General features: G+C 51.5%; 1 protein-coding gene across 1 annotated transcript in view; it reads left to right on the top strand.

Annotated features, from left to right (window-relative positions):
• The window catches only part of KCNQ3 (potassium voltage-gated channel subfamily Q member 3), a gene marked incomplete at its 5' end in the record, with an annotated part of 221503 nt that overhangs the window by 191392 nt on the left and 19792 nt on the right, over positions 1-10319 (top strand). Inside the window, 4 exons of the mRNA XM_006913015.2 lie at positions 830-985; positions 1992-2102; positions 3613-3708; positions 5713-5807. Coding sequence (XP_006913077.2) covers positions 830-985; positions 1992-2102; positions 3613-3708; positions 5713-5807 — 458 coding nt within the window. The remainder of the gene's footprint in view (positions 1-829; positions 986-1991; positions 2103-3612; positions 3709-5712; positions 5808-10319) is intronic.

The following is a 10319-nucleotide window of genomic DNA, read 5'->3' as shown; positions in this document are numbered from 1 at the left end:
CCGTGCTCCAGTAACCTGACCTCGCCCAAGCTACTGTGCTCAACCTTGACACTGATCTAGAACGCAAGGGGGAGAGCCTTGGGGCAGGTTGTGGTCCGGGCTTTTGAAATGGTGATGCTGATCGTTGCCATATCTCAGCACCATCCTCACTATCCCTTTTCATTTTTCTTCCAATCGGCTTTGTCTTGTTTACTTACTCGTATGTCCTAGTCTATCCTGTGATAATATCCATGACACAGTCGGTTTGATATGTTATTTCCACTCGCTTTTAACATGGTTTAAATCGATAACATGACTGACACAGAAGCTGTCTGTGCACTCCACCAGCAGCACATGTGGCAATTTCGGGAACTCTGGGGTCCAGTCCCTCCATTTTAAAAATGAGGAAACTGAGCCTGGGGAGGAGGAGGGGTGGTTTGTCCAGGTCACACAGTCAGTCGGTGGCAGCTCTGTCCCCGGTGCCAGACTCGCTCCTCCTTGCTCTCGGTTCCCGCATAGAACCGAGTCTCCTGCATCCTGAGCCTTGTCTCAGGGCAGCGGCCAGTTCCCTTCCCACCTCCCTGTAAAGCCTCTTGATCTGTGATATCAAGATCACCCTAAGGCAGGAATCTTCCTCTCCTCCGAGACTCTTTCCGTGAATAATGGAAAGAATGAGCATATTGCTGACCCCCGCTTTACAGTGGTGGGAGGTGGGGATCAGGGTAGGTGAGTAACTTGCCCCTGGTCACAGAGCTGGTAAACCTGGACTCCAGCGCCAGCGTGTCTGTCTCCAGCATCCACCGGTGACCTCGCAATGACCGCTTCCCTTGTCCACTGCGTGCTCTCCTAGGAGCTCATCACCGCCTGGTATATCGGATTCCTGACGCTCATCCTTTCTTCGTTTCTTGTCTACCTGGTTGAGAAGGATGTGCCGGAGGTGGATGCACAAGGAGGAGAGATGAAAGAGGAGTTTGAGACCTACGCAGATGCCCTTTGGTGGGGTCTGGTGAGTCACCATCGCAAGACGTTCCTCACGTGCGGCTTGACTGTTAGTGACGGGGAGGTGGAGGGCGGGACGTGGGCTCGCTCAGCCGGGCAGCTGCGTTCAGTACTCACAGGTGAGAGCCAGGCTTCCCCGTTTCCAAACCTCCTCCGGGAGACTCCCCACCCCCCTCCACAGGGTGTGCACTTGGAACAGCCTTTTCCATAGTGTTTATAAGAAATCGGGCTCTGACAGCTGGTCCCATGCGACCTCACCTCGTTAGCTGTAGGCTATAATCAGTCAGGCCACACATGTACAAACGGACACAGTGGCAGATGCACACAAGTACATACAGACCTTCGAATGCACCTGCAGACGCGCATCCCACACCCGCAGGACACCTGGTACTAAAACTGACACTTACTGAAGGCCGGCTTTGCCCTGGAGCATTGTGCTAAGCACTTTACATTTTTAAGAGATTTTAAATTTAAACAACTCCTGTTATTAGACCCTTTATAAAAATAGGGAAACTGAGGCCTGAAGACCACGAAGCCAGTTAGTGGCTGACCTGGGATTTGAACTTGGGAGGTTGGGGTCCTGCTCTGATAAACTGCCCTCCGTGTTCATAAGTACATAGTACTGATAACCCACACTTGTAAACACACTCAGGAATATGCGACACAGCGGACATTAGCCATGCACCCATGTGCCCGTAATACATATAAATATAAGCACGCGTGACTCTGCACAAAATCACACTTAAGCATACTCGCATAAGTGTCCACGCATGCGCGCACACCTTGCAACCATTGAAATATTTGCTGAGCGATGACACTGAGAAATCCTTGAGTCAGAAACAGGTGTGGTCCGCAGGCTCCGTACCCTTGACACCTGGTGCCTATTCTCACACGGGAATCTAGTTCTCAGTGGGAGAGCACCCGGCAGGACGGGCCGATGGGTGGGGCTCAGTGGACACACCCTGGTCTCCTTGTCCCTGGGCGGCCCCATGTCTGGACTCTTCTCCCTTCAGATCACACTGGCTACCATTGGCTACGGAGACAAGACGCCCAAAACGTGGGAGGGCCGCCTGATTGCAGCCACCTTTTCCTTAATCGGCGTCTCCTTCTTTGCCCTTCCAGCTGTAAGTATCTTCGGTGCTCTCCCCAGTGTGACATGCGGGACCCTCGCTGCCTGGCCCCAGCCTCATCCCCTGAATTCCAGCCCTGTCAGTGCAGGGGCCGCCCCCTTAAGCGTGGCGCCCCTCCTCCCTGCCGCGGGCTGTGCCGGTCCCTTTGCTAGGAGTGATTCCGCCAGCATCTCCTCCTCCTCCAAGGGCGTTTCGGAGCTGCCTTCTCCAGACTGTTAGTCACTCCCTCCTCTCGGTGGAACCGTGCAGAGGCATCTCTGACCCGTGCTGGGGGTGCACGGGTCCGTGTCTGCCTCCTGGGCAGACGTGAGCTCCCCGGGGGCTGGGATGAAGTGATTCACTTAGGAATGTCCTGCACAGAGCGGGTCCTTCGTATATGCGAGCCCCTTCCCTCGCACTACCATTCACTGGCTGATGCAGCAGGATGCATTTCCCTCAAGAGTGAGCCTTGACTCCTGATAGAAAAGTTCCCCCAAACCCAGTGCCCATAAGTGTAATACTAATCGTCATAAATGCCTCCCGGTGAACTTACTGGGTGCATGGGACTGTTACGTGGGAATCATGGCAGATGCTCCCCTGATCATGGCATCTCGCGTCGTGTTCACGATGACGTTAGGAGCCGGTGCTGTATTTATCTGCAGTTTCCACGTGAGAAACTGCGGCTTCCTTGGGTTAACAGTCACAGGTGATTAGACTGTGGACCCGGGTCCGCTGGTTCTGGAGCCTGGCTCTCAGTCACGAAGCTCGAAAAGAACCTTCTGATGAAACAACCCACCTCCACCCCCATCACCTCCCATCCCGAGGTCGGGGTGTTCCTTTTCCGTTGGAGCCCTGCCTTGTCTGTTGCTTTCAAAGCTGTTTGACCTTGGGTATATGACCTTTCTGAATCTGTTCCCTCATCTGTAACAGGTGAGGGGCTGCAGGGGAGCCTCTCTTAAGTTCTCTCCCAAATTGAAAGTGTGTATCCATTTAATCCCCATTCCGGTCTGACCTGGAAATCAAAACAGATTATAATTCTGGGAAAGTCCAGCTATGGTAAAAGTCTCAAGCGACAATTCAAGCCGGTAAAATACTTTTAAATTCCATTAACGTCTACTGGACATCGATTCTGTGTCACGCCCCTTCCTAGGCAGTTCCTAGGTAGATGACATTATCACATTTTTTCCTTAACACGATTACGAGGTGTGCGCTGTTATCCCACCTCCCCGTGGGGGAAAGTGAGCAGCGGCAGCTGAGAGAGTTGCTCAGGGTCTCACGCCTCGAAAGTGGCAGGGTCAGGAAGTGGCAGGGTGACAGACGCGGCCGAGCAAAGTGCCACCGAAGTGGCAGCGTCAGGCTTTCCAGACTTCGAGGCTCCGCCTAGCCCCAGGACGGTACTGGAAGAGTAGGAAGCGGTCTGTGTCCCTTCTCCCCTTCCCCTGATGTCGCCCCTGTGCCCGGGAGTCGGGGTGGGTACCGGGAGAGCCTGGGCGAGGCTGACTCACAGCCTGACTCCTCCCTCCAGGGCATCCTGGGGTCCGGGCTGGCGCTCAAGGTGCAGGAGCAGCACCGCCAGAAGCACTTTGAGAAAAGAAGGAAGCCGGCTGCCGAGCTCATCCAGGTCTGTCTGCCTGGGGGCGCGCTGCAAGGACCAGGGTCCGTGTGTGTGTCTGTGTGTGTGTGCGTGTGTGTGTGTGTGTCAGTGTGTCTCTGTGTGTGGTGTGTGCGTGTGTGTGTCTGTGTGTATCCGTGTATGTGTGTGGGTCTGTGTGTGTCTGTGTCTGTGTGTGGGGTGTGTGTGTATGTGTATCTGTGTGTGTGAGTGTGTGTGTGTCTGTGGGTGTATGTGTCTGTGTCTGTGTCTGTGTGTCTGTGTGTGTCAGTGTGTCTCTGTGTGTGGTGTGTGCGTGTGTGTGTCTGTGTGTATCCGTGTATGTGTGTGGGTCTGTGTGTGTCTGTGTCTGTGTGTGGGGTGTGTGTGTATGTGTATCTGTGTGTGTGAGTGTGTGTGTGTCTGTGGGTGTATGTGTCTGTGTCTGTGTCTGTGTGTCTGTGTGTGTCAGTGTGTCTCTGTGTGTGGTGTGTGCGTGTGTGTGTCTGTGTGTATCCGTGTATGTGTGTGGGTCTGTGTGTGTCTGTGTCTGTGTGTGGGGTGTGTGTGTATGTGTATCTGTGTGTGTGAGTGTGTGTGTGTCTGTGGGTGTATGTGTCTGTGTCTGTGTCTGTGTGTCTGTGTGTGTCAGTGTGTCTCTGTGTGTGGTGTGTGCGTGTGTGTGTCTGTGTGTATCCGTGTATGTGTGTGGGTCTGTGTGTGTCTGTGTCTGTGTGTGGGGTGTGTGTGTATGTGTATCTGTGTGTGTGTGTCTGTGTGTCTGTGTGTGTGTTTTTGCACGCGCCGTGAACTGGGGCAGGACCCAGGACCACGCTTGCTTGCAGGTGGCTGGGGCGTTTCTGCGGTCATCTATGGGGCCTGTCTCTCCGTACTGAGAGTGACAGTTCTGTCGCTCTCTCATCCGGGCACTAAGCCAGTCAAGCAATAGACACGGAGCTGAGACAGGGACCGACCCACCCGCTGTTTCACTGATGACGCTGCAGAGGACGGTTTGGGTCTATACCAGGCTTTTCTGTCCACCTCCCACCCCAGTCTTCACCTAGGGACCCACAGGGAGGAGTCAGCCTAGAGTCCAGGCGCTTAGCCAATCGGCGACAAGGAGATGTGGCCCCTCATCTAGGCCAAGGCCAGAGAGTCCGTAAGCCCAGAGAGGAAGGGACACCTTCCCTGTGCAAAATGCTGAGCAGTCCGCCCATCCGTCCTGCCCGGTAGACAGTCATACGCCGGCTGGATGCCTCTCCATCTTCATCGCTGCCCCCGCCGTGGGCTGGGGCTTGGGGACAGTAGTGAGAGCTGGTGAGAAAGGCACAAGTGTCCCTCCTTACACGTCAGAGGGCCTTCCCGCTTCAGGGTTTTATGGGCCTCCGAGAGCCCAGAGAACAGGAAAGTAAAGCTTTCTGGCTATAGCTGCATGGGGCAGGATGTCTGCGTGACACCCACTGGTGAACGTGCGTCCTGTTGTACTGAGTGTCCCCGTGGGTCCGTGGGTCTGATCCTGGACGGTCCATGATGTCATTTGACACACTGTAGTTTGAAGGCCGGTCCCAGTCTCTATTGTCCCCTAAGCCCCAAACCGTCACAGTATCCCAGCGGTTCTGTTATGTTAGAACTGAAACTTCATCTCTGGGCCGTCTCTTGTACCCAGGAGTGGCACAGGAACAATATTTGTCCTCCTACTTCCTGTCTGAGAAGTCTCAGGGACCTGCAGCAAAAGTCGCCCCCATGCCTCTCAGGGGTTCCGTGCCCAGCTCTCCTTTCTCCCTCTACTGCACTTCACCCCCCTACACCCCCCACCCACAACACCAGCTATAGCTCCGAGATGCTGGGGTCAAGGATATTTACTTTCCAAAGGAGCTACAAAAAGCCCAAAATCTAGCTCCTCGGGATGTTGCTTAAATGCACATTCAGACTCTTAGGAGTCAAAGGCTTAAACAATGTTCTAATGCTGTGGGGACTCTGTGTGGACGTTTTGGGTGACACCGGGTCATCCCTGTCCCTCTCTCCTCCCCCCAGGCGGCCTGGAGGTATTACGCCACCAACCCCAACAGGATCGACCTTGTGGCGACATGGAGGTTCTACGAATCAATCGTGTCTTTTCCGTTCTTCAGGCAAGTGGTGACCTATCTGGAATGCTCAGGGCGCGACCAGCTGTCCCTCCCGTGGGACTGTGTCGGTGCCTGTGGCCTTCAGGGTTTCTCGGAGGACGTCTTTCAGGGCAGTGGTTTACAATCTGGGCTGCACGTTAGAATCACCTGGGAGCTTTAAAAATCCCGGTGACCAGGCTGCTTAAATCAGAATCCCTGGAGATGCGCCCAGGCATCAGTACTTTGTAAAGCTCCCCAGATGACCCGAGGGTTCCACGGGGGGTTACCAGGTAGACAACGTAGAGTGGCTGATAAGAGAAGGTCCTATCAATGTTTAAGCAGGACCAGTGGCTGAGAAAGCGGGGAGCCGGTACGATGGGCCACCCTAGCAATCCTGGATGCCCCCCACCTGTGTGGTCCACGCCCGCAGACCACTCTGGACGCTGGGGACAGGCAGGCGGAGGACGCAGCGGGGGGAGTCCTCCAGAGACCCTGGAGGTGAAATGAAAAGCCTTAGGAAAAAAAATAAACTTTCCCAGGGCCAGCACCTCCAAAAGGGAGAGAGAAATTAGTATTCGTTAGATGTCCAGAACATTCCAAGGTATCCATCAGACTTTGTTTAATCCTCACAGGCAGCCTACGAAATAAGTCAAGGTTCTCTGATGTTAAGGTGCATTAACTCAGTGGGCAAGTGCGGATGGTGTCGGAACGGTAAAGCCTCTCGAACAGGTGTCCAGGGCGCTTCCGAAACAGCGGCCCACGGCGCACAGGAGACAGGCTGCATGGTCAGCATAAGCTGGCTCCTCTCACAGATGAGTGGTCCGGGGCTCAGAACCTTTGGGCATCGGGGCCAATGTCGGCCACATCCAGAGGCCCCCACGCCCATGGGCTCCTCACTGCTGGGCTGCTGGAGCAGACGGCGCTTTTCCAGGGTTGAGATGCTACGGCCCTGAGCTCAGATCTTTGAGTGTGTGCGTAGGATGCTGTATTGCCTAAACTCCTGAGCTGGGAGGAAAAGCAGAGGGACCTCCAGCTTCCTACCTGGAGCTGGGCCTGCTCTAAAATGTGTTTCTGCCATGTGTCGTTGGTTTCATGGACCATGGTATGACCCAAAACTAGGCAGATGGCTCCCTCCATCCCCACCCCACTCCCACACACTCAATATGAGACCCGAGACCAATCTCTGAACATGGCCTCAATTACCCCACCACCCCCATCACCAGATAGTGGTAAAGATGTAAGGAAATCCAAGAAAGCTAGGTTCTGCTGACTCGTTTCTCTACATAAAGCCTACCAGTGGGTGATCATGACAAAGAGAACAAAATCCCAAACTTGACCATGACAGCTCAGGCCTGAGCTTATCTCCCCAACCTCCCTTCTGCTGTGCTGTGACTCTCCAGAGGTCCTGGTGGCATGGACCTCTTTCTATTTAGGGCACTTAGTCCACCAATATTTTTGACCCCTCTGTCAGCCTGAGCTCTGGGTCAGACCGAGGAAGGTCACAGGTGACTTATAAAGGAATCCGACCTTGATCCTGAAGGCAAAGAGAGGCCATTTGACCACATAATGACAAATTACAAAAAAAAAAAAAAGTTACAAAGTACTATTTCAGGTAGATGATGGGGAGGAGTGCGTGGGATGGATTGGACAGGCTCGAGATGCTAGGCAAGGAGATTAGCTAGCAAATGGTTACAGGATTCAGGGTAAGAGGCAATGAAGGCTTGGACCAAAGTGAAAGCAGTAAGAAGGAGGACTAGAGAGAGGAACCGAGAGGGAACAAGCAAAGAGGGGGAAAAGTCAGGGGGTGATGACTTTAGAAGAGTGAGGGGGTGAGAAGGAGCAAGGCTTCCGTCGATTTGCGTGATAAAGTTTGGATTTACTGACTGATTCTTGCTTATAGTCGGACTCGATTGCTCAGAAGATGGCCTCTGGGGTTCCTTTTGATTCTAAAATGCTGTTGTTGCAATAAATGCTTCAGATTTGGGATAGAAGCAGTCTTCTTTTGGGTAGCAGGAGTCTTCTTAGAAGGGGCAGGCGGCTTCCCTTTAAGAGAACAGAGCGACCTTCAACTCAAAAACAAGAACATATACATCCAGATGATTTCTTTTTGCTATGCATCCCAAGGTCTTGGCAATAGGCCCGTTTTGGGGGGGTCGATGTATTATAAACAAGCTATTGTCCTCGCCATCAGAGAGTTGGGGGAATACATTCAGTTGCAGACAGCTGCTGTGATATGGGAATGGCTTTGAAACTAAGAGAAAACCTTTATTTTTTTTTGCTGGCTTTTTTTTTCCAAGGACAAAAGTGTAAAGTCCCTAGAGAAATTCACTTAGCAACTATTCTGAAACGAGGCAGGCCTTGGGGAAAAGAATGTCCCTAGGTTCCAGCCCACTCCATATGTTCGATTGCAAAAAAAAGTAGTCGATAACACACTGGTGAGTCCTCACCTGTCTCCTACGTTTTTTGTTTGTTTCTTATTTATGCTTTAAAATAATAACTTTATGGAGCTATGTTTCACATATCATAAGAGGATTTCACATACCATAAAAGTTATTTTTTTAAAGTGGAGGATTCAGTGGTTTTCGGTGCATTCACGCATACATATAGTGGTTCCTCGTGGCTTCTCCTCGCTCCCAGCCCTGCAACAACTAATCTATTTTCTGTCCCTTTTCCACTTCTTCTGGACATTTCATATAAAAACGAATTCGCCAACTGTGTGGCCTCTCGTGTCTGGTTTCTTTCATTTAGCGCAACGTTTTCGAGTTTCAGCCATGTTTTCACGTGTATCAGATCTTTATGCCTCTCTCCGGCTGAATGGCATCCCATTGGAAATGCCCTACTTCGTTTTATCCTCCTCTCCATTGATGGACATTTGGGTCGTGTCCACTTTGTCACTGTTGCGATGCCGTGGGCATTGGGGTACGTGTGCTGTCACGTGTTTCCAGTTTGCTAACTCCGTGCTTAACTTTTCGAAAAACCACCAGGCCGTTTTCCATGGCGGCTGCACCATTTCACCTTCCTCCCAAAGATTCTGGAGGGCAAAGGCGTGTGGCCCTTTGATGATCTGCCAGTATCCGTGTGTGAGGGGCTAGCAGCGATGGATCACTGCGTTCGCTTTTTCTTTCTTCTTTCTTATGACTTAAAATAGTGACCTCATTTTTGCAAAGAACTCAGGAAGTTTCAAGTTCAAACGCAGTTTTATGTGAGAAGAAACCGAGGCCCCCGGGAGTCCATGGACTTGCTCAAGGTCGCACAACGTGTCGGGCGTGGCTGACACCAAACCCAGGTCTCCTTGTCTGCCGGCCAGTGGAGACTGTAGGATTGGTGCGATGAGGTGGTAGGCGTCTGAGAAGGTACCGGCAGATACTGGGGATGGTAAGGGCGACCATTTCTATATGCAAGTGGAGACGAGGGCTGACATCAAAACCAGATGTTTTTCCATCAGCAGAAGAGCATGCACGTCAATGGGTTCCCTAAAAGTGGTGGCGAAATTATGTGCAGCTGTGCTGTCCAGTACGGTCACCACTGGCCACAAGTAGCTCTTGAGCGTCTAGCTGTTACCGGTACGACTTAAGAACCAAATTTTTTATTTTATTTAATTTTAGTCTCAATAGCTTTGTGCAACAGGTGATTACCATATTAGACAGTGCAGCTCCGGAAGCAGTTCAACATTGGAACTAAAATGGAGATGGGGAGACTTAAGCCCAAGAACTAGAAGTTAGTTCATCAGAATGTCCCAGTTTATTCATGTGTAACCAGGACATGTTCCTTGCGTGATCAAGGTCAAGATTTTTGGAGTGCTTAGAAATGAAGAATGCGAACTATATACATCGTAATCCTTCCCTATGGGCAAGAAACGTTGGGTCTGCTTTCATGCATGCTATTTCATTTCATCTTTAGAATGTCCTGGAAGACAAGCAGAATGGGTAACTCCATTTTTCACTAATTTTATAAGTGAAGGGTCAGAGCATCAGTGAGATTAGTTAGCTTGCCTAACGTCACCCAGCTAGTTAGTGACGGAGCAAAGGTTACAACCCAGCTCTGAAGCCAAAGCTTATTATATCTCTGGGATGAAAAAGTTATTTAGGGAGAAAACTAGGTAAAATAAATGTGAGACAGGGCATTTAGGATAATAATAACTCACTTCTGAAGACTGTTGTTGTGAGGGTCAAGTGAATAAAATGTAAAAGTACCTGGCCCGGTACCTGGCCCATAACAGGTGTTCATTCTCTGCTGGTTGAATCTGGGCTGGAAGGAAGTATCGATGTTATAACAGAGGGGGTAAGGTGGGAAAGGAAGACACTAGGCTCCCAAATTATAATCCCGGAAGGTCGGGGTTTGTGACAGCAGGGCTAGAACACCGTATCTGGGATGTGGTTACACACCTTTTATTCATTTATTCCATTCATTCATTCAGCGAGGATTTACTGAGCATCTCTCATGTGATGGGCATGGTGTTTGGGATACCAAACAGGAAGGGATCGACGGTACTGGCCCTGTCACAAGGTCGATGGAGACACAGACAGAGAAGTGCCC

The sequence above is a fragment of the Pteropus alecto genome, unplaced genomic scaffold, assembly GCF_000325575.1.
Source record: "Pteropus alecto unplaced genomic scaffold, ASM32557v1 scaffold105, whole genome shotgun sequence".
Lineage (NCBI taxonomy): Eukaryota > Metazoa > Chordata > Mammalia > Chiroptera > Pteropodidae > Pteropus > Pteropus alecto.
This window is presented reverse-complemented; position numbering and strand designations above follow the sequence as displayed.